Source organism: Cydia amplana, chromosome 2 (assembly GCF_948474715.1).
Source record: "Cydia amplana chromosome 2, ilCydAmpl1.1, whole genome shotgun sequence".
Taxonomy (NCBI): Eukaryota; Metazoa; Arthropoda; class Insecta; order Lepidoptera; family Tortricidae; genus Cydia; species Cydia amplana.
Window position 1 is genome coordinate 9,099,226 of NC_086070.1, and position 26,128 is coordinate 9,125,353.

The window sequence follows — 26,128 nt, forward strand, 5'->3', positions numbered from 1 at the left end:
CACCGTGGCACCCACCATGAGAATGTCATTGAGCGAGTAGCCTGAATCAGTCCGAGCTGACGCGTCAAAAACGACGCGACACTTCGTAGATTCGCTTTGGGCCTTTAAAATCGGGTGGTGGGGCAGAAAGTTGGCCTTTTCAGGCTTATTGCTCTCTGATAAGTGGTTCAACTGTGCATATTCATTAATAAATTCTACATATTGCGATTTTACATCAGGCTGCCTTCTAAACCGCTGCTCCAAAGAATCAATCCGTTTCCTTGCTAGTCTATACGAGTCACCTAAAACATCTGGTTGATTTTTCAAGGGCAGCGTGACGCAAAATCTGCCATCAGCTAAGCGTCGTGTGTTTTGCTTGAAATGTTCTTCGCACGCCTCCTCTTCTGGGGACAACACTGGTGCAGCTGGCACTTCCTCCAACTCCCAAAACTTACTTAGCTGATCGCGTATTTCCCTACTGAAAGCACAATGCTCAGTTTTTGTTTTACTACTCTTAGTAGTTAACATTGTTTTTCCTACCACTAACCAACCAAATATTGAATTTTGCAATTTAGGCTTATTTTTACCAAGCTTAATTTGTCCATTGCGTATTAAATCCCAAAATATCGCACCGCCTACTAATATGTCTATATCCGCAGGCTTGTACCAACTTGGGTCTGCTAATGTGATATTTTGAGGGATTTCAATATCTGAAATATCCACTTCCTCTGACGGTAAGGGTTTCATTATCTGAGAGAGAATGTAGGCATCAACTCGCGCACAAGGTCCCTTAACACTACTATTACGCGCTTGAATAGTTACCGCGCAGTGTTTTTTGACATCGAACGAAATATCTTTAATACCCGTAATGTTGACATCTATATCCTCACCTTGTATGCCTAACTTCTCCACCAGCGCCTCAGATATAAAATTAGATTGAGACCCACAGTCGAGGTAACAACGAGCCTCATGCATTACATTTGTTTTTTCGTTCTTAACTAAAATAACTGCAGTAGCCATCATGACCTCACTATCGTCGCAGACTGATAACGATATGGGCGCACACACATACTCCTTCTCACCTCCGTCCTTCTGCTTATCCGGCGTCATAGTTTTGTGTAGAAGAGTGTTGTGTTTACGCTTACAAATAACACATGGACTCGCCTTACATTGGTGTGCAAAATGCCCACCACGGAAGCAGTTAATGCACACTTTTAAAGTTTTTATCAATGCATTTCGCTCATCAACTGACATCTGATTTAATTTTTCGCAGTTATAAATTAAATGATCACCGTTACATACACGACATACTCGCGCATTACTTATGTTTGAGTTGCTCGATGTGTTAGAATCGCTCGCCGCGGCAACAAATGATTTTTGCACTTTATCCATTCGTTTATAATTAACTTGCTTATTCTCAGTTTTTTCACTAGTAGTTGTCGCCGAAATCATTTCCAACACATCGGCCCTCTGACGTAAAAACTCATAAAAATTATCCAGAGTAGGATTCTCCGCTAAGCTATTCCTATACTCTTCCCACTTCGTGCAAGTGGCGGTATCTAATTTGCTTGCAAACATAAATATAATAAGTGTGTCCCAGTTATCTGTTTTTTCACCTAAACTATTTAAAGCCCTCAAATGTTTTGACACATGATCAATTAGAAAACGCAAAGACTTATCAGACTCCCTTCCTAACAAAGACACATTAAAAAGTGACTTAAGGTGAGTATGAATCAGCTGGCGCTTGTTATCAAATCTATCGCAAACTAGTTTCCAAGCGGCGGAATAATTAGCCGCCGATATTTCTAATGATTGAATAACAGACGCTGCGCTTCCTAATAAGGATGCTTTTAAATATTGAAATTTACAAATATCACTGAGATTATCATTGTTGTGAACAATCGATATGTAAACATCACGAAACTCTAACCATTTGTTGGTACAACCATCAAAGCTAGGCAGACGTATGGTTGGTAGACGTACACCACCCGCGTCCGCCCCACTGCGGGACGAGCGCGAGTCGTCGTCCGGGCCCCCATCCAGCGAGGAGCGAGGCTCATTAGCCGCGATCAATTCCTGCGCCTGACTAATTGCACAAAAGAATAACTTTTCTGTATTTTCCCGCTCACTAAAATCCTGCTCGCTGGCTGGTTGTCCGTCCGTTTTAACCTTGGACTCACCCACTTCAATGATCGACTGGATCTTATCATATTCCTCAAACAACAAATCCACTTTTCGCAATCTTAATTTAATTTCATTTAAATTTGCCTTAGATACCTGTTTTAATTTCTTAAACTCTTCTAAATAGTTCCTAAATGTAGTTAATCGACCCTTAATCGATGCTCTTTTCGCCTTCAATTCTGTGTCAGACATGTTGTAAACTAATTACGAATATAGGTCAAGCGGTTAAATAAAAGTGCAATAAATACCTGTTATGTACGATTGCCTTATAAGAAACAGCTGTACGTCTCACCGGCTGATAACCAGAACAAAGCACTCGGCGCAGGCGACTGAGGGGCCGGCGCGGGCGCACGGGGCGGGAATCCTGGAATATTCGGCCGTAATACTATAATTTACGTAAAATAAACCTATATGCAATAGCTAAATGCGATAAGAGATGCGATACAGTTAAGGATTATCCGATTATTAACTATAATTTCATAAAATAAATGCAATATTGAGGCACAAATGCAAATGCAGGTACCTATGTCTCGATAACGGTAAATGGCTGATGCAATCAAAAATCGTAATAGTAATTTGTAGTTTTAAAGATCTTTATGTTTATTTTAAAGTAGATAGCAACGTAAACAAGGAAAAATATGCAACTAAATGTGGTTTAACGTTAAAATAATGATTATTTTTTGTTACTAAGTGCTATTACTACTTGCTGATTAAGCGCTTTCAAATATGCTTTAGCTGAATAAATTATGCACTTAATTATATAGAAATGAGACTTGCTCGCACAAATGAAGCTTTACAGGGCTAACACAATATACTAGGTAGGTACTAGGTAGGATAAGGAACGGGCTAACCTCCCTTTTGTTCTAGAAGTCGGCGTCAGCGCACACCACTTTAATTTTCGGCACTTAGGTATCACACTTTCTGGTAGGTATTCCACTCCGCCTCTAGATCCCGGTGGTCATTAGCAGGTCCGTTCTTCTCCCGTAAATACTTGGTATGTAGTTTGCAGATTCGTGCTATGCGTCCACATAGCAACAGTAACACGGTCGCCAAAATGTTCGATGTACTCCTCAATTAAGCTCTTCTGATGAAGAATGAAGGAACTTCAGGATAGTACTAATCTTCTTTTATTTTCTTAACAACTAGATATACATGTAATCGTTTAGGTTTTTTGGAAATCTATACAAGATATGTGCAGCCGCTTCGGCTGTACGGTGCAGTCTAAATGTAGGTACGCGGAACGGGGAGCCGTGACGTATGTGTGTGACGTCATGTGTCGTCAACTGGTCTTCGGCCGAGTAGGTACTTATGTTGCGCCAACAAGAACAGTTTCAGGAAATGTTGTAGATTGTTTAAGTATCAATATTACGTTGAAATTAAGTCGATTTTCACGAAAAATGTTCACTTGTTTTGAAGTAATTTCTGGTGAAAATTGATTTCGTATAACTTTCATTTACTCTCGTTCAGTATCATATAACAAAAATGTAGTCTATGCAAATTGGAGTATAGGATATGTGTAATACAAAATCACCATATTTAGTAGTCCAAACTTTACGAAATTTACAAATAAGATCGACTAAATCAGTACTTCACGCGCGTTTACCTAAACGTCCATCAGAAAAAAAATCATTACTAATTTAGTGAGTCAGTTTTCAAAAAAATGATCTGTACAAATGCAAGATAAGAAGACGTGCTAATAGATACCAGTACTTGTTATTTCTATTACGTAACAAAAGGTGTACAATTTCATGGACTAAATCTATCAATTTTACATTTTTGCGACTAAAATCGATACCGGCCTCTTAAACGTGAAACTACTTTTGCAGCTGACGTCTCTTTACAAGAACGCCACCCATTTTCTGCGTCGACGGTGCAGACAGTGCAGTCAACAACAGTCAGTGCTAAACATAGCATTGAAGGTTAGTATTGTCATTGTGCTTATTTTTTTGTTAAATATAGTTTGAGCCAAAATAACAAAACACGTGTCCATTATTTTTTCATGTTCAAGATATATTCAAACCTTTAATTAACTAGCAATTTGCTTGAACAAAACTCTCTACAGAAGTTAGAGCGTTTTGTCACTTTTCACTACTTTGGAGGCCAATTTCTCCCAGTGGGGTGAGTATGGACAGCTAAAAAAAATACGTGTCTGTTATTTTAGACTCTATAACATATATAAAAATAAATCAAATCGGAGCCGGACAGTTGGGTACCCTTCCGTTAAACAAATACTCTGTTGAGGTACAGAATAAGTAATAGTATTAACATACAGAACGGACACGCACCGCCCCGCCTCGACTCAGATTACCTCGCCCCGCGACAGCAGATTGCCGAGCTTTTGCCGAGTGTCAGCCCTAAGTAACTTACTCACACAATGACGCGTGTACAGACGTGCCGTTCACATATTTAAACGCAAATGATTTTTGATGTATGGCGTGTCCGCTCTGTGGTTAAGGCCTCTTTTATTGTTTACTTTTTTCTTAATGATGGATTAGCAACAAATTATTTATTTTACAATATTTATTCAATTCGACTTTTCCCATTTTTTTTATTTGGGCCATCTACCGTATAATCTACATAATTCTATTGTTTCCGAGACCCAAAGGTTGTCTGGAAGAGATCGCTCTTAAGCTATAAGACCGCCGTCGTTACCTCTATTGTCTTTGTTTATATTACTGTACATTTATTGTAAACTACGAGTTTGGTGAGGTGTGCAATAAAGAGTATCGTATCGTATGGTATGTTTCTCGTCGAGAACTTTGTAGGTACCGGTATTTACTACATTTTTTATCTTTTTCAGGACTCTCTCGCTCCAGAAAGCCATTGATGGACATCACCCACCGGTACAATGTCGCCGGTACAAGTAAATTCTCCGAGGAACATATTTCAGCAGGTGTGTTTTCAAACTATATTTTCACTGAAGTCAAATTAGGGAAGCTGAGCAGTGCGTGAATTCGTAGCGCGGCTTGGGTGTGTAGTGTGTAGTGTGCATCAGCCCTCGGGCTGCTCACACGAGCGAGGGGGCGCGGGCGCGGGGAGGCGACACATTCTTCCCTTGTTTGGTTGTACATGTACATAAATCTCTCCGCTGCACGCTGAGCTGTATCCATTAGTGATGTGCTGAGCGAGGATAGGTAAATGAAGTGTTCCTATTGGTACATGATGATCACGACTCTGTTGGAAGCGCAGCCTGAGAAGTTGGCGATGCTATTTGACCGAAGCGTAGCGAAGGTCTAGAATAGAATAGAATACTTTATTGCATATCACATTACAAACATGGATGGAATCGAACATAAAGGTATACATGTGACACCCTGCAAGGGCACGGCAATATAAGAGGGCTACAAGTAGGTGATTTAATTACAATTTGTACACATTTCATTAAATTTATATTATACATACATTCACACATGATCATTTGATAGCAGTATTACATTATTTCCTTACATAAACAAAGCACGGTAATATTTTCATTTACTGGCTGGATCAAAAAATTCTTTAATATTATAAAAACATCCACTAATTAAAAACAGTTTCAGCTGTTTTGTAAATTGACTTAGATTTTCCAGATCCTTGATAGAGTTTGGAAGGTGATTATAGATTTTTATAGTCATATAATGGGGGCTACATGTGACAAGTTTTAATTTCGAAAAAGGCAGTTTTAGTTGATTAACATTACGATTATTTCTTTTGATTTGGGTTGTATCTTTGAGTGAATATAAGTTTAAGTGTTTCCTAACAAATTTACAAGATTCGAATATGTACATAGATGCAACGGTCAGTATTTCATGTTTGATAAAGTAGGGTTTACACGACTCGATTTGATCTATGTTTACTAGAATTCTGATGCATTTTTTTTGCAGAATAAATATTTTATCAATATCGCAGCTATTTCCCCAAAGGACCAGGCCATATGATATTTGCGAATAAGCACAGCTTAAAACTGAATAAATGTATGGCAAAAATATTTATTAAAATATAGGTAAAGTACATGTAATTTAAACAACAGTCTACGTTTTGACTCGGGCATTTTGCTTTTGTATGTCCGGATGTTCTCCTCTACAGGTCGCAATTCTTAACCGATTTTCGTGAAATTTTGTGACCGAAATCTATGACTGAATAAAATTTTTTGTCGATCCGGTTTTTGGAAATTTTTCAAAATGGCAGAGTCGTGATAGCTCCCGCCTAAACAAATAGTCGTATCGGTATCATAAGAGTTTTTTCTTTTTGAGATATGTTTATAGATTAAATGGCCAAAAATTCAGAAAATTTATATCGCTGGTTTTGGCGGTATTTAGATATTTAGTTTTTACTTGAGAATGAGTAGCTAAATTTCATCAGCGTTAGTAAGAACTATAATGGCGTATTTTGCAAACGTTCGCTTTTTTTGTTTGCATCGGGAGGTCCCTGGTTCCATCCCCAGTAATTGTATACTGCTACATAACTTTTTGTATTTTTTTTATACTTAAATTTCGTATAGTTGTTTTTTACTTTATTTTTTTATTTTGAAAAAGTTAAAAATTTCGTCTTTTTTATTTATCAAGCGCGGGTTAAGCATATTCGTTTCATTTTTGTTTGTAGCTTTATGTAGTTTTTAATTTTTTGTTTAAATTACATGTACTATACCTATATTTTAATAAATATTTTTGCCATACATTTATTCAGTTTTAAGCTGTGCTCGCAAGGTCTACAGCTCATAGAGCCACTAGTATTAAATACTTTACACGGATGTGCATTTGCCTATACGATTTACCGAACACTACCGTGCGCCAGTTAGAGTTAGCGACGAGGATATCGAAATATTAATAGGTAACGAACAAAAAATCATTAAATATTCTGCCTTTTTCAGAACAACATGTCACTGACAAATTGTCAGACCCTGTCACCGGCAAAGAGTCCACGAATGCCCCGTTGGCCCACACGTCAAAGCGACTTACCACGAAAGGTGTGTTTCGATCCATTTCCATATATATTATGTAATTTTCTTACAATAGGCTGTTTGTTTTCTTTGGGAATGAATATCGTGAAAAACCTATTGCATTAAGAGGAAAGGGGACGGTTGTTTCTAAATACAAACATAGTCCCCATTTTCCTCTCTGGATATTGACAGTGTACATTTTTTTTTACACTGTTTCACTGTGTTACTTTTGTTTAATTTTTTTTGGACGAATGGTGTGGCCTAGTGGGTAGTGACCCTGCCTGTGAAGCCGATGGTCATGGGTTCGAATCCCGGTAAGGGCAATAGAAAAAATATGGACATCAATCTTACACAAATCGATTTAGAGTATGCTCAATAAGGATTGTAGTGTGTTGTGGGTACCTACTAGACGACAATTATATGAATAATAGATATAGATAAATACTTAAATACATAGAAAACATCCGTAACTCAGCAGCGAATATTTGTGATGAACTCACAAATAAAATGTCCTTACCAGAATTTGAACCCGAAACAGAATTAAAACCGGCCAAGTGCGAGTCGGACTCGCGCACGGAGGGTTCCGCACCATCAACAAAAAATAGAGCAAAACAAGCGAAAAAACGGTCACCCATCCAAGTACTGACCCCGCCCGACGTTGCTTAACTTCGGCATAGAGAAAAAAATACATAGAGTGCTCACTCCATACATCAGTTTTAGTACCAAAAAGACTATTAGCATCTAGCATCGAGTAGCGGAACTATCAGTAGGTACTGCTACTTGACAATAGATGTAGCACCGCCCGGAAAGTCTTATGCTATTGAGATAAGACTTTCCGGTCGGTGCTACATCTATTGTCAAGTAGCAGTACTGATAGTTCCGCTACTCGATGCTAGATGTAGACTCTGAAATTAATAGTCTGAACTGATGTATGGAGTGAGCACTCTTGTCTTACTATATTTCTCTATGACTTCGGTCAAAAATCACGTTTGTTGTATGGCAGCCCCACTTAAATCTTTATTTTATTCTGTTTTTAGTATTTGTTGTTATAGCGGCAACAGAAATACATCATCTGTGAAAATTTCAACTGTCTAGCTATCACGGTTCGTGAGATACAGCCTGGTGACAGACGGACGGACGGACGGACAGCGGAGTCTTAGTAATAGGGTCCCGTTTTTACCCTTTGGATACGGAACCCTAAAAATGGAAACATATATTTGACGTCAATTAAACCATTAAGCTGGCCCGATGATGGTGACTGAAGGTGGACATAATTATGATCTCTGTAATAAAACAACGCAACTTTATTGAGTTTGTAAAATGCTCTCGATAGTATAGGTAGTATGATGTATGTATGTCAGATAACTATTGCAAGAATAGTCGAAATTTAAAGCTAGTATCAATAATGAAAAGTTGGACATATAAAATTTATAGTTAAAATTATTGTTCATCATTCGAGTTGTCAATCATATTTTTGAATATACCTAACCATTCTATAGATATGTAAATAAATATGTAAATCATTAATTAATTCAATTTATTTCAGATACTTCGTCAGTACGAGAGTTTAACTCAAAAACTCGACGCTTCATAAAACAGACGAAACAAATCGCTGCAGAGAGTCTCGGCCAAACAGCAGCGGAGAGGCTCCAAAGTGCACATGAACATGCAAGCCTAGATATTCTTCAGGATTTTGAAAAACTTAACAAAAAGGCTAAGGCCTTTTTATTAATGCAACTGAGACTTGCAAGAAAAAACAAGATGGCAAGAAGATTTACTTTTCAAGACAAATTATTCGCGCTCGCGTTGATGAAGCAAAGTCCCAAGGGATATAAATTATTAGAAAATATTTTTGCTTTACCGACGAAAAGAACATTAGCGCGTCTGTCGCAAAAAATTGTATTCGAATGTGGAATAAATGAAAAAGTCTTCGATCACCTTAAACAGAGCACGAAAAACTGGGACACGTCAAAGAGATTGTGTTCATTGGTTTTTGATGAAGTAGCACTGACGCCACATCTGATCTACAATGAGAATAAAGATGTTATAAACGGCTTTGAAGAAATAGCGGGAGAACGCAAGCAAAAATTTGCCGACCACGCTCTTGTCTTTATGGTTAGAGGCATCTGCTCATCGTGGAGACAAAGCATAGTCTATTATTTTTGTGCCGGAACTGTCTCTGCACCAGATTTGGAAAGGATATTAAAAGAAATCATTCCAAGGCTTTCTGAGGCTGGCCTGATACCTCTTGCCCTAGTGTGTGATCAGGGGTCAACATTCCGGTCATGTTTTAAAAATCTTCAAGCTACAACCGCTCGACTACAAACACCCGAAGAAAGACCATGTGGTGGGTTTTACCAAATTTTTTGTTTTTCTTACAATAGGCTGTTTGTTTTCTTTGGGAATAAATATCGTGAAAAAACCTATTGCATTAAGAGGAAAGGGGACGGTTGTTTCTAAGTACAAACATAGTCCCCATTTTCCTCTCTGGATATTGACAGTGTAAAAATTTTTTTTACATAATTTGGTGTATACTAAGGAAAGCTATGGCCTCCTACGTTTGACTTTTATAATTGTTATAAAAAGTAGGAGCGCAAAACAGATTTCATAAAAAAACAATTAATACTCCTATCTAACAGTCATATCCTAACTCTTATACTCAATAATAAAAGTTAGTTTTACCGTTATAATAACTTCGTAAAATAGATTGTGACATTAAAAACACATAGATTATGGTTCTAACTTTTTAATTTCACTCTTTTCAGATACAGTACAGGTAGCTGGACATGATTTATTTATATTTCATGACCCACCACATTTATTAAAATCCATCAGGAACAATTTTCTGGACAAGGATATTGTCTACAATGGGAAAATAGCGTCGTGGAAGGACATTTTATATGTGTACGACACGGACATGCAAGGCGGTCACACTAGAGCGCTACCAAGACTGACGGCAGATCACGTCGACCCAAAGAAGATAAAAAAGATGAAAGTAAAAATGGCGGCTCAAGTTTTAAGCGCCCGAACTGCTGCAATGCTGAAATTTACCGACAGTGTTCGTAAGTCTACCAAGTTATATTTATGTATTTGAACAACTTTATTTTTATTATATCGTCCAAAAGTTTTTATAAGGATTAGGGATAAATTGTGACTATTAAAAGTTATCTTCTCTTAAAGTCGACTATGTGACATATTTTGCTAGAAAACGACGCATTTGAATACATCATGCACAGCCGCTACCACCAGTTTGGCACTGACATAAACGCGTATTAGTGCGAGCGAGATGTATAGAAAGTAAATTACGATGACGTTAGCATATATGTCAGTCTAGACACTGTCAGTGACTCATGGTATGGGTTTTAGTCCTAATCTTATAACTTTTGAATAACTTGAGTATGGTGATAGCTGTCATCTTGTAAAATTGTATTGAGTTGACATCTGTAGGTATCCTATTTGAAAAATCACTTATAAAACAAAGTCCCCCGCCGCGTCTGTCAGTATGTATGTTCGCGAAAAACTCCTGAACGGATTTTCATGCGGTTTTCGTGCTATCAATACTCTGTTGATAATCTTATCTAAGAATCACTGATTGACGATTTGATTGAAGAATGACTGATTCTTGACGAAGGTTAAAAATGTAAATGTTTCGTATAACCCGTCCAAAGCCGGGGCTGCTCGCCAGTACTATAGTAATGCTATGTCCTATGGATACTTGTGACTATTATGACATGTTTCCACTTACATACACAACGAGTTTCATTATTTATTTCGCATATTTCTAGTATAGTTAAGAAGCCGTCTTTGTTTTTTTTCCACACTTACAACTATCTTTACAGGTAAACCTAAGACAATAGTGTAACTATTAACCATACATTTTAATTTAATTTAATAGTTAATTTGGTTACTTAGTAACAGAATTTAACCAATAGGGCAACGCAAAAATCTGCGTAGGGGGCGTCATTAGCACAAACAGTAAACAAAACCTCCCGCTAACAAATACCTCTACCTTCCATGGTAACTAATAAATAATAATCTGTGAAAACTGTCAAATAACTGTTTACGGTATAGTACTGTCAGCAGCAGAAGCTGCTAAGCGGGCGAGGTGTTCACAATTACCTTGAGATCATTCTGTAAAGTATCATTCAATGGAATTTGCTAACTATGTAAACAAGCCGCCATACTGAAATTGTCTCTGAATGTCAATTTACTAGTGACTTTTGTTTACATAGTTAGCAAGTTCCATAGAATGACACTTTACACCTCGCCCGCTTAGCAAATTTTGCTGCTGACAAGACATTGCAGATATTAAATAATAATGCCGTCAATGAGCATTATTTGCATAGCATGTTTATAAAATCTAAATAAGGTAAACGTACTAGTGCTCGACATTCGAATGCCCACTAGATGACACCCTGCTGTCACCTCTATTGACAATGACTTAAGTTTCAAGATGACATGTACTGGGACAGCACCAGTACGTTTACCTTATAATATAATTGTATTTTACATATGTAGTTTTATTAGCATCATTGTAGATACCAATTTATTATTTCAGACAAACGAGTGAATAGTCCACAAGAGACGATGGAGACGACAGCTGAGGTCGTCTTGTTTTTTGACGAGCTTTTTGACAGCGTCAATGGATCGCCGGGCCAAGGCAAAGGCAAACTCAGATGTGCCGTCAAAGAAACTTCAAGCCATAAGGATTTTTGGCTAAATGCTATAAGAACATTGCAAAGTATGACATTTTTGGACCGTAACAGCAAACTAGCGATACGTAATGGCCAGCCAAGGCATGTACGCGTTCCGTGCTTGGAAGGGTGGATAACCACATTAAAAAGTTTCCTAGGATTATCAAAAATATTATTTTCTACATACAAAGTCAAATACTTTTACCCTCGTTTTGTCAATCAGGATCCGATCGAAAACTTCTTTGGTCGTATAAGAGCAATTAATTACAGAAATGTAAATCCCGACGCAAACACTTTTATATATTCTTTTAAATCTATAGTCCTCTCAAATATCTTGACTCCACAGTCCACATCAATGAACTGTGAAGATGATGACGGCGAAACCCTAATCAATTTAAGTAATCTGTTCTTCACTACATCACCTCAGGATGAGAAAGAAAACTGGCCCAGAAATGTAAATACGCCATCATCATCTTCAGTCACCTTGTTCCGTCAGGACAAAATGAATTATAGAGAAGTTGTAACGGAGAGAATGAACGTCCAAACGTCCGCGTATACGGCGGGATACATATGCCGAAAAATAACAAAAAAAGCAAACTGTAATGAATGCGCAAAAAGTTATACAACTGAAGAAAAGCAAGGGATCCATGAATACATAAAACATAGGGAGTATAAGAGATTGAAAAATGCCAATTTGAAATACCCAAATTCGCGAATGGTATGTTTGTATAGAGAATGTGCCCAAATAATACATAATTATTTAAACGCGGCATGCCATTCAAATGATATTAAAAAAAAAATCATTGCTATAATAAAATCACGCTGCGAGTTGTCTTGGCTGGGCTGTAAAAGTCATAAAATATTAATAAAAAAATATTTTATGACTTTAGTAATACGGTTGCAAGTACACAACTGGTGTAATATCATAAACAGAATTTTAAATGGTAAAATTGAGGAGAAATACATTTTGAAAATGCATACTTTGCATGTCACTGCGTATAAAAAATACAAAGCTCACCGCTTACGACAAAAAGCAACTAAAGATTAAAAATAAATATTGTTTAAACACATTCCTTCTCTAGTTTTATTTTTATTATCCTTTTTGAAAGTATTTTTTAAAGACCCTCCTGTCATTCATCGTATTATTTATCGTAGTCACAACACTAAAGAATATCGATATCGACAAGTTCCATTCTTGAAATCCCTAGTGTAGACTGTCAAATAAGTGCCACAGATTATAAAATTTAACAGCGCCACAACTGTAGTAAAGGGAACTAACAAAATGGCACTGTCCCATCTGTAGCTAGCTACATATTAATAATCTGTGGTCTGTGCGGAAAGAGAAGAGTCGTGGCAGCAACGGAACTAACATTTTCAATTTGACACCTCTCTTGTAAAAAGTAAACAAACTTCTGTCATTATATATTTTTAGTAACAAAAACCGCAAGTTATATGTATAAAATATTTTCAAAACACGAGAAAACCGTACATAAAACCACAAGGAAAATTATATTTAACATTGTTCGGTTTTGTCCGCGGGAAGAAAACGGCTAAAAGCCGACTATCGACTTACAAAAAGTCGCGGAACGTGTTTCCGCTATTCACATTTAATATGAAATAATTACCTATTTAATAAGCCCCCTAAGTAACTTGTCTCCGGTACATAATCGGTAAGTATTTCACTCAAAATATATTCATTTTCATAAATATGCACAGGATGCAGGTCATTAATGATCTTTAAAATAACTGACAAATAGTCTTGATACTTGCCATTTGATGCATATTTATATGTAAAAAAAAATCAGGATTGAGTAAAAGTACCTACCTACGGTATTTCGAATAAAAGACCGCTATGTAGGTGATATGCAAGAATTTGTAATCTACGTGCCGGATTCAATCATATCCAATTCAGAATAAGATAGTTTTATAAGTGTCCCTGGTTGTTCTGAAGCTAAATCAAACATAACACAAGTGACATTATTTTAATTCAGACTTCGATTACAAAGAACTTTTCCTAATAATATATTTCTTTATTTGTAAGTTTGTTTACTAGGTTCTGTTAGTTACGAAATTATATTTCATATTTAGCAGTGACTTTTCGGCGAAGTAAAACATCGTGAGATGAGAGAACCGGATATATCCCAATAAGACCTACCTACTTATGCACTATTTTTATATCCCAGATAGTAAAATTACAGTTCTATTGCCCATATTGTCAGCATAGCAAAAACCATAAAATAGCACTGGCGCGCCCTCAAATCCCACGACTCTTCTCTTTCCGGCCTTTCCGCACAGACTATCATTATTCATATCATAATATCTTGCAGATTTTACTAGGTCAGATGGCAGCGACTGCTTTCGTAAAAACTAGTGCCTATGTCCATTTTTGCGATTAGTTGCCAAGCGGACCCCAGGCTCCCATGAGCCGCAGCAAAATACCGGGACAACGTGAGGAATAAAAATATTTTGCATAATTTTGGAACACTATTTATGGTTTACGTACTCCACATTGTTTCCGTGTTTGTACGTTACGTACAAATACCCATAAATTTAACGTGCCCCTCCCCCACAAAAATCGGCAGACGTGTCAGACGTGAGACTACAGCTACACACACAGTAATGAGAGACAAGGCGTCTCCAGTTACTAAATGCTCTAAGTACACTACAAATCGCATGCCTTTTCTTTTATTGCTAGGATTGTAAAAGCCTAGCAAGTAGCAACATATCCATCTCAAGTACGGCCGTGCATTATTAGGGCCGTACATTAAATCCTTTTTTTTTTACTACTTGGTGTTGCCATTATAACTAAAATCCATCTAAAATCAAAGTCAAAATAGATATATTCGAAATTAGATTACGTATTGTTTTTCATTTTGGGTTAGCATTAATATTTGGTCGTTTACGTTACGAAGCTTCACAATCGCATTTTTCGTTCATTACCACATTAGCAAATCACATCGTCATCAAATCTGAATTAAAAACTGTCACTGGCAACATTGATAGTTTGTGGCTTCGTTTTCTAGGGTGAGGTGCGAGTATATTTTTATGGATTATTTTGATATCGTTATCAAAAGAATATGCTGAAATAATATTGAAATTGAAAAGTGCTCAAATATGTGTCGTAAAAGTGATTTAACATTACATAGTTTGTTTGAAGTGTAGTGATCAACATGTTTCGATGTATACCTTTGTTCAAATGTAATCGCCAAGTGGAATGTGTAGACAAGCGGCACTGCTCGTTGCCAACAGTACCCGAAGATATTTTGCGGTATTCCAGGAGTTTAGAGGAACTTTTTTTGGATGCGAACCACATAAGGGATTTACCGAAGGTTTGTTTTCTGTAACCTAAAATATAAGATCGTGGGCGTTCACCTTATCACTGAACTGTAAATAATATAACGACTACAACTTACTGTTGCTTGTTTTACTACGAGTTGCGAAGAAAGCCGTGGTATTTTGCTGCATTATACTCATAAAAGCTTGTCAAATAGGTGTTATGTGATTTGACATACAATTTTAAACTTATTCACCTAGTAATTTCACTTGGTAAACAAACCAGCAACAATTTTATTCTGCGCAGCAGCTGGTTTGCATAATTAAACAAATTAAGTAATTCAATCGCTTACTATAATTTATTATAATTGTTAATAACGTTATTTAAACAATTCCATAATAATTAATCTTAAATAACCCTGAGTATACATAAAAATATCTAAGGTTTAATACATCAGGAATATATTATATATTAACTAGATTACTTTGTGGAAACTTTAGATGTAGGAAATGTTGATCTAAACATTACAGTACAGGAAAGTTAAGTTTAAATACAGTACCTACTGTGGTATTTCTTTGAAGCCCCCTAGTATTGGATTCTGTTATAAATTTATTTTAATACCTACCTGCTATATGCTATATTGTATTTGTAATCTCTAAGCAGAGGTCTTTTGAAGTGAAATTTGGAATATATGAGATAATTTAGGCCATCCAGATAACATTGGCAACCATAAGCTATGAAAAATAAGAATGACTACTGTTTACTAAGTCACACTGGGAAGTATTTAGGATGCAACCGAGAGTGTGCTAAGATGAGGAGGTGGATATGTTTAAGGGTGAACCAACTTTTACTTGTTAGGGTTTTCCATAGGTATCATATCGCAACTTTGAAAAATGTTTATCCGATGTTTGACCAATCATGTTTCAAAAACTTTTAATTTTTCTGTTTTGGAAGAATACATTCTGTAAAAGCCATTGGGTTAGATTAGGTTACATTGGTAGCCTTTCTAAAACCCTCATGATTTTTTTTTCAAAATTCAGCATAAATAGTCAAAATAGTAACAAGTAAAGCTGGCCACACACACTAGGTTTTGCGTGTCGGTTTTGCTTGTGCAAGCAAAACCAACAGGCACGACCGAGTTCCATAGGGCACACACACGTAACGACAAACCTGCACAAACTCTCAGTTCAAACCATCATGGCACCGGTAGTGGTAGATGTAGATGTAGTGTAGGGACGCCCGGCCGGATGCAGGCGGGCTGTCGATCGCGTGTCGCGTTCATTCAGCCCTACCGGTAGTGGTGGTTGACGTCGACGCAATAGCGCTATTAGGTTTATATTTCGTCAGCCATACACGCATACAAACCATGAATCCACTCCACACTTAAAAATAATAAAACTGGCCAAGTGCGAGTGGGACTCGCGCACGAAGGGTACCGTACCATTATATATAAAAACGGAAAAAAAATCATGGGAGCCCCACTCCGACTCGCACTTGGCCGGTTTTTTAGTATTTGTTGTACTAGAGGCAACAGAAATAGATCATCTATGAACATTTCAACTGTCTAACTAGCATAGTTCATGAGATACAGCCTAGTGACAGACGGACGGACGGACAGTGAAGTCTTAGTAATAGGGTTCCGTTTTACCCTTTGGGTACGGAACCCTAAATATCTACTAAAAATCCTGTACAATTGCATTTCGTTTGCGAGACGACATTGTTGCACAGTGACGTGCGACCTATCCCCTCTGCAATCACTGGATAACTGAAGCCTATCAAGCCTGCCAGCCACACACGTTCAGTTATGCCTGCGCAAGCGAAGTGCGCAAGCACAACCGACAGGCAAAAAATATAAATTTTGATATTTTCAATTTTGCTTGCGCAGGCAAGGAGTTTGCTTGCGCAGGCAAGGAGTCATGTCATACACACGTTCAGTTATGCCTGCACAAGTGAACTGTGCAGGCATAACCATCGGTTATAACCTAGTGTGTGTGGCCGGCTTAATGTTTCAAAGTTGTAATCACTAACTGATCACTATTGAAATCTTTGTTTTATGACATTTAAATAAACTTATCACTAACAAGAACCCCTGCCATAAGAGTCATCAAGTTTTTGTAACAACCTGCTATTGTCCCCTCTTAATTAATTCTTAAAATGTCATTTTTAATTTAAACAATTCGCGAAACTGATATTTGATATGAAAAGATACTTTATAGTGGTATGTATTTATAAACAGGTGTTCTAGACCTAGTTCTCATATAGCAGGCAATTGGAGTTATTATTGTCATAATGAGGAAATACATTATGTGCCTATACTTGTATTGTTAACCTAAAACAACAAGTTCAACATATTTTTATTTAAACAAGGCTGAACAGAGACATGGTTTCTTTAAACTAATGTGCTACTTTACTTTCATTACAACAAAATTAAACTAGAACCAAAGTGTTATCCATATGTGTGTTAATGCCTACCATATTTTTGTTACAGAATTTCTTCAGACTCCATCGGCTTAGAAGATTAGGGCTTAGTGACAATGAAATACATAAACTCCCGCCAGACATACAGAACTTTGAGAACTTAGTGGAACTAGATGTCTCCAGAAATGGTGAGTACTAATAATTTAATGTTATGCTACAATTTTCATTGGACAGCTTAGCACTTAAGTCATTATTTAAGAATGTGGAAACTATTGATTTAAGTCAACTATCAGCTCTAATAGCTTTTTTATGGTTATATATGAGTGGAATGTAAGCTGTAAAAAGACATACCTTGTTATGAATGAAATTAACTTCTAGCTAAAATTATAGCTTCATAGCTCTGAAAAACAGGACATTTAGAATAATAAACAAAATTTATAAAAGTAAACACGGAACAGCGTTTTTTCTTTTATCATAAAAAATTGTGTAGGTATCCGATTTCTATGCGAGATAAAATACAATGACCCATTTTCTATACTGATACCTACACACTACTCGGTCCTAGGATTTTTTAGGTTGTCCGAAATTCGGTCTTTGTAGGGAAGGGGTTTTTCCTTCACCACTTCCTGCTTTGATTTTAACGCCACATTGGCTCCTCCTAGGACCACTCCTCTCTCTCCTCAGCATTGTTATTCCATTCCCATCTGATTGTGGGGTCTGGTTTTCTCGTGATTCTAGTATTTTAACTGGATCAGGCATGAGGGGTGGGCGGAAAAATGACCGAACGGGATAGTCTTATGTATCTTTCAGTAGGAGTAGCAGCGAAAGCGCTATTATTGTTTGTCCTTGTCACAGTCTCGCATTTTTTTTTATTCCCCACCATAAAGTAGTATGGATTATAAATAAATTCGACCAATTATATACTTGGTCAACCAGATCTTGACAGTAGAAAAAGGCGGCAAATTTGAAAAATGTAGGCGCGAAGGGATATCGTCCCATAGAAAATTTGAATTTCGCGCCTTTTTTTACTGTCAAGATTTGGTTGACCAGCTATATAAATAAAAATGTCTATAAATATTGTCTATAACCTATAACTATACATGTATACGGTTGTACAAAAAGGTAGGTATTTTACCAGCATACCGACCGTGACGAGGTTAATTGCAGTTGTGCTTGATTTCTTATCTAAACATTACATAATGTACCTACCTGTTAGGTATACATAATAACTATTTATCTATTCTGATGTTCCAGCTTGAATAATCTATTGAATATTGCAATACATTACTCATGTAATCAGTAAATTAGGCAACTTACTCAAAATTAATGATCATGAACCTAATAATTATTTATATCCGTCATGCTCAACTGATTTTGGCATTACTTATATCAAGTCGCTTATCGCTAATAGAAATAATAATAGGTTCTTAATAGACGTCTGCCTGCATTGGTCCCAAAAATACCTATTTATTTTCTAGAGGTTTGTGTTTTAGAGGTTTCACTGAATATTAAAATAGTTTAGAGACCACTTAAAATTTACTGCTATGAGTATAGAAAAATTAAAACAAATAAAGAAAAAAAAACACTCGGAAACGTAACCATGCACGTCGCGTGCTTCTAATGCGTCACCGCATATCTCCACGTAGCTTTAGGTACGGCTCAGGTGCGAAAACAATAGTGCTCTTTCATTGAAAATCGTCCTTCTGCTTTCCTAGTTCTTACCACGTCACTGATGGTTATAAAAAACATAGTTTACACATTCTTAGTAGGTACTGTAGCATCGTCATTGTTGATTGTTCTCGGGTTCCCAGGTGAATGATAAATTGCCACTAATTTGATGACCTGCTTTTATTCGTTGTAGCATTTTTGAACCTAGTTCGCATAAGCTGCGAGTAAATAACGAAATGATTTGCAAGGAATCCTGTAAAGGAGGAAAATGAAATTAGCTACTTGGCATTTGTCCGTTTTCTGTTAAATTAAACTTCTGGGAATATTAAATACGACGAGAACATCTTTTACGTCTTTTATGGAAACTAATTTAATATTTCTATTAAATTCGTCCGTGAAAGTTGTGATGTTTTACCGATCTTGTTTTTATGAGTTTTTAGGGAATACCTGGACAGTATTCATAGAAAAATTATCATATTGTCTCGGCATTGTTACCCGAGCTAAGGAGGCCTGGGTTTCACTTGGTAACTTAAGGCCGTGCATCGAAAAATAACAGGATCTTAGAAAGGTGGCAGTGGCTAGCCCCGGAAACAAACAGTAGTCATTTTCGGATATATGTTTCTTGACTATATGATAAGAGATTTCGTAGTAGTCGAAACACGAATGCTTAAAATTTTCTCGATAGAAAATAAATCCAAACTTACGTGTTCATTTTTCGGTTTTAGCTTCGTGCAACTAGAAAACACATCCATATCCAGCACAACCCACCTTACAGCAAAGGTTTTCATCTCGTCTTAACTTTCAAAGAACTAAATATTAACTTATTATCCTTTACCGATGGATTTATTATCGATTTTTGATTTTATGAATTCAACAGCAAACGCCCATTTTACGCAGTTCGGTTTCTCTTTCTGTCATGCGTCAAAGTCATAAATGCATCCTTTATGCCAGTAATGTTAGATGGCCGTCGTGCCTCAAAGAGGTAAGACCTATGTCACTTCGCGCAGCGCTCCGAATTACGTAAAATTTTAATATCCAATAAACGTTGAGTCGTAACTCCATTGAGTAGTAACGGAATCGGAGGTAAACCTATGATGGTGCCTTCTTACAGGCCTATACGTTACGCATGTGTGCGTGTTTGCTAGACTACGTCATGCTACGTCGAAATCTATACTCTTTGTCAGTTACAACGGGTTAGGAAATTTCGACAGATATTGAAATGTATCGGTAGCTGTTTGGTATTTAGCCATCAGAATCTAACCGTAACTTTTTGCTTTATTTTTGTTTGAAAATAAAATATCGATAAGAATATATTTTTTGCTTTTTTTCTATTGTAATGATAAAAATAAATCTAGTATGTTTCATGCTTAAATAATTTAAAATAATTGAATAAATATTAAAAACTAATTGATATTATTCGTTTTAATTATTATTATATTATTAAGTTTGTTTGAATAAAATATTTTATTTCAATAATACGAAAAGTTATTATATTTAAGTACCACTAAAAAAAGGTCCCTACTTACAAAAACTCACTTGCACGGGCCGGGGTTCGAACCCGTGACCTCCGGTTTAAAAGTCGCACGCCACTACAATTTCACATAAGTAATTTACAATGACATGATACCGTAGAAAAAGTGAATATTACAATGTACTGTGTTACTATCATTTTATAGTTTATTTTGGCTTGACAAGGAGGAATGAGAAAAACGTGCAGAGCGAGAGGATTAAATCTCTCTGTCCCTTTCTTAAAGTAGCCAATCCTAATTATGACATCTGTTTTGATATTAATTCTTTGAACATAATTTGTCGATGTTCTTTTTTATATCATCGAGAAAAATTTTTATTAAAAAAATGTGTTGAATTTATATGTTTTATTTATGTTTTTTTGGCATAAATTTCATTACTTTTGACAAATTTTGATTGTGATGACAAACGATTTGATGTGATGTGTGAAACGAACCATGTGATCAACGATTTATCTAATAAAACTTAATTTAGTCGAAAAAAATAGTTGTCTACTACCGGGTGGAAAAAAATTATGGGCCCTGGAGGGAAAGTGCCTTAAAACCTTAAGTTTGCTCATTTTACTTAAATGAAACATTATTGTTTTTTAAAGAAACAACTGCATTCAAAGATTTTTGAAGTGAAAACTTCTTTAGCGGCGCTAGGCACTTTTTGAGGTGGGGAAAAAATGATAAACTCAGACAGCGTAAGGCGATCATGTGACCGTAAGGTTTAGATGGCCAATCATTTAGATGGCATTTAAATCAATAAAGAAAAACTCAATTACATTACATGAAAAAGGTTATAATCTTGTACGGGCTGAAATACGAGGATCTCACAGTATTATAACTTTATATCACTCAAATATAATTCAATAAAGCTACATCTTGATGAAATCGCTAATAAAAGTGAACTCTAGTACTGGTGAATAAAACTCAAAATATCATGACCAAATATATTTAGATGCGAGGTCTGCAAGGTAACTTTACAATTTCTATTCGAATTTTAAACAATTAACGCTATAAATTTGAATTTCGAATTTTAAACAAGCTCACTGACCAGCAATTTCGGAACCAAAAGTTTTCAATAGAAAGGAGGATGGGTCAATTATACATAGTGCTGCAGACATTTTGGACTAGTCATTGAGTTTTCACTTCTGTCGGCACTCCCGGAATGCAACACGTTGTTTTTTTTTTAAATTCGCTTAGTCGCGCCCGGGAATCGAACCTACTTTTTCCATACTGTATAAAAGAACACAAATGCTTTTCTTCTGGTAACTTAAATGTTCTATCTATCTTGGTGATATGTCAATGCAATCAAATAATCTGAAAAAATAATAATAACCCAATTTATGAATTCCGTTCCTTCAGAAAAATGCGAAATGTACGTACAATTTTTAGGGATTTCGTACTTTTCCCAGGGACAAATTTAGTTGGCTAAGAGACATTTTCACTGATTTGGGGTCTGTACTAAAAATCTAACATAATATGATAAGGACTTAATCGTTTTAAGCTCAAGAGTGAGTTTTCCTAAAGCTTTTTCTAAAAATTATGTCTTTATTAACGTTAGGAGTGCACTGCAGCATGTCAAATGTATGCCAAAATGTCAAGGGAGAGAACAATAAATAAAGTTTCAATTCCACTTCCACTCATCAGCAAAGTGATATAAGTATATCAGCAGTTTAAAGTTATTTTAGATTACAAAATTAGCGCATCAAAAAAATCAAAGTGCATAGAAAAAAAGTCTCCTGAGTCATAATAAAATTGATGTCTCTTGGGTCACCAGAAAAGTCACCAGGGAGAACGATGACCCAAATCACATTTAAAAGAAAATGTAAATTTTGTGTACTACCTACGAACATTTTTCAAAAAACTATGTTTTTATAACATATTAGACCCAGGATAGATCTAATACCTCTTTTCGTACCCCGGATAAAATGGTCGGCGACTAAAAAAGTAACTGAAACCTTACGTTATTAGGTTCACGATGCCGCGTTGTACCCTTGCCTTCGTTGCGATATGTTTGGTAAGTCAGGAGACTTAAAAAATGAGCCATGATTTTGGGACATATTAACAAATATTTTTTTTAATAGGTATATATTAATTTTAGCGGACTTTAATAATGTACCAGTTAAATTAGATGTAAATACCTTTTTAGTTAATCGTTAATATGATATATTAGTAGCAGTAAAACACTTTATTGTACAAAAAGACACATAAAACATGAAAAAACACACATCCTTCGTATATGGTAGAATATATTTTTCACACTTATAAGTAAAAACCAAAACCGATACGCGATTGGGATACGCTCTTTTTGTACGGGATACAAAAAAAAATTCTCCTGGGTCACCAAGAAAAATCGACATAATAAAATAATTCAGTTCGTTTTTAAGTTCTAGTCAGATTGACTTTTTGGTTATTTGAGATAAATTACAATAACGCTTAGATTTGAAAAACATGATTTTCTATTTTGTTGCGATCGACCCGGGTAATAAAAATACGGCGAATTAGAACTTTTGTTTGTTGTCGTTGTAAAATGTATTAAAAAATAATGTAGGCACCCCTGACAATTGAAATTCAAAATTATCCAGAAAAAGCGGCCAAGTGCGAGTCGGACTCGCCCATGAAGGGTTCCGTATTTAGGGGATTTATGACGTATTAAAAAAAACTACTTACTAGATCTTGTTCAAACCAATTTTCGGTGGAAGTTTGCATGGTAATGTACATCATATATTTTTTTTTAGTTTTATCATTCTCTTATTTTAGAAGTTACAGGGGGGGGGGGACACACATTTTACCACTTTGGAAGTGTCTCTCGCGCAAACTATTCAGTTTAGAAAAAAATGATGTTAGAAACCTCAATATCATTTTTGAAGACCTATCCATAGATACCCCACACGTATGGGTTTGATGAAAAAAATGAGTTTCAGTTCTAAGTATGGGGAACCCCCAAAAAAAATTTTTTTTTCTATTTTTGTGTGAAAATCTTAATGCGGTTCACAGAATACATCTACTTACCAAGTTGCAACAGTATAGTTCTTATAGTTTCGGAAAAAAGTGGCTGTGACATACGGACGGACAGACGGACAGACAGACAGACAGACATGACGAATCTATAAGGGTTCCGTTTTTAGGGTTCCGTAGCCAAATGGCAAAAAACGGAACCCTTATAGATTCGTCATGTCTGTCTGTCTGTCTGTCTGTCCGTCTGTCCGTCTGTCCGTCTGTCCGTCTATCTGTCCGTCCGTATGTCACAGCCACTTTTCTCCGAAACTATAAGAACTATACTGTTGAAACTTGGTAAGTAGATGTATTCTGTGAACCGCATTAAGATTTTCACACAAAAATAGAAAAAAAAAACAATAAATTTTTGGGGTTCGAACTGAAACTCAAAAATTTTTTTTTCATCAAACCCATACGTGTGGGGTATCTATGGATAGGTCTTCAAAAATGATATTGAGGTTTCTAATATCATTTTTTTCTAAACTGAATAGTTTGCGCGAGAGACACTTCCAAAGTGGTAAAATGTGTCCCCCCCCCCCCCTGTAACTTCTAAAATAAGAGAATGATAAAACTAAAAAAAATATATGATGTACATTACCATGTAAACTTCCACCGAAAATTGGTTTGAACGAGATCTAGCAAGTAGTTTTTTTTTTATACGTCATAAATCGCCTAAATACGGAACCCTTCATGGGCGAGTCCGACTCGCACTTGGCCGCTTTTTTTTTTGCCATTTGGCTACGGAACCCTAAAAATGAGTGTTTCTAAAAGGCACCCTGTATTCATTACATACCTAAATAATCTCTTATTCAATAAAACATATAATTACTAAACACTGTGATTTATTTCAAATAAATGCAAATCGATCGGATAAAAGATATTAATACCTACCTATACAACAATGAATACGAGTACAGTCAGCTGCAATAATATGTTACACATCGAAGGCCGTTTTGCGGTAGATCATGTTAGATCTTATTTGTAGAGCCATAAGAGCGTGTCACATATTTTTGCGGCCGTCGAAGAGTAACATATTATTGCAGGTGACTGTACCTATGAAAAATTCGAGGGTTAAAAAGCATTTCAACCAAAGCATTTATAATAATAACGACTATGGACGCCTGCAACCCCAGGGGTATTGTAACCCCATAACAATAAGGTTGAAATTTGCATTTAGTGACCGCAAAGTCAGGTGAGCGTAATCAAGTAAATCTGTTTTCATCATATTTTATACAAAAATAATCTCTTTTCTGTTCTTGTGCTATTTTCTTATTATCAATACTCTTAACTTAAATGCTATATACGCTGCTGCTTCTATGCTGTTAACATCTTCCAAAACAACAATAAATATTCAGGTTTATTAATTAATTATTTTATTGTTTGCTATTATGAACAAGTAACAACGCCATCTGTTTCAATTTTTTCCGAATTTAAGTTTCTGGCCGACCGCAGCGACTGCGTATAATGGTAGTTAACTTCTGTAACGTTAGATGGTGCTAAAAGGTCACACAAACTTCACGTGCGGCGCGAAGCGTTTCCATGTGTGCGTGTTAGCGGGGAGGGAAGAACTAGCGGGCGTGGTTTACGAAGCGCCAGACGCGGCTGCAGTAGGCCCTTAATCTTTAAGCCCAGCTAGTAACGGCACTTTTTTATTAGGGTTCCGTAGCCAAATGGCAAAAAACGGAACCCTTATAGATTCGTCATGTCTGTCTGTTTGTCTGTCTGTCCGTCTGTCCGTCCGTATGTCACAGTCACTTTTCTCCGAAACTATAAGAACTATACTGTTGAAACTTGGTAAGTAGATGTATTCTGTGAACCGCATTAAGATTTTCACACAAAAATAGAGAAAAAAAAACAATAAATTTTTGGGGTTCCCCATACTTAGAACTGAAACTCAAAATTTTTTTTTTCATCAAACCCATACGTGTGGGGTATCTATGGATATGTCTTCAAAAATGATATTGAGGTTTCTAATATCATTTTTTCTAAACTGAATAGTTTGCGCGAGAGACACTTCCAAAGTGGTAAAATGTGTGTCTCCCCCCCCCCGTAACTTCTAAAATAACAGAATGATAAAACTAAACAATATATATGATGTACATTACCATGTAAACTTCCACCGAAAATTGGTTTGAACGAGATCTAGTAAGTAGTTTTTTTTAATACGTCATAAATAGCCTAAATACGGAACCCTTCATGGGCGAGTCCGACTCGCACTTGGCCGCTTTTTTACGAAAGCGACTGCCATCTTTCAATCCAGACGGGAAAAAAATCAATAACAATATCAACATCAATGCGTCGCAATAGGCACATAATAATATAAGAGCGAGCAAGTGCTCGTCCTATTATGTTATGTATTATGTCAAATAGGAGCGCCATACGAAATTAAAAATAACTTAATATAATATCTTTTTTTAAAAAAGGGAACCGCCTTCAAAAAACCAACCCACTGAAAAGCACAAAATAATTTCTATATAGCACTCCT

The 26,128-nt window shown here is 36.2% G+C and overlaps 1 protein-coding gene across 1 annotated transcript in view; it reads left to right on the top strand.

Annotated features, from left to right (window-relative positions):
* Positions 1-14,772: 14,772 nt before the first annotated feature.
* LOC134658697 (protein lap4) overlaps positions 14,773-26,128 on the top strand; it is a 122,471-nt gene continuing 111,115 nt past the window's right edge. The window contains exons 1-2 of the mRNA XM_063514352.1: positions 14,773-15,101; positions 17,535-17,652. Coding sequence (XP_063370422.1) covers positions 14,943-15,101; positions 17,535-17,652 — 277 coding nt within the window. The 5' untranslated portion in view covers positions 14,773-14,942. The remainder of the gene's footprint in view (positions 15,102-17,534; positions 17,653-26,128) is intronic.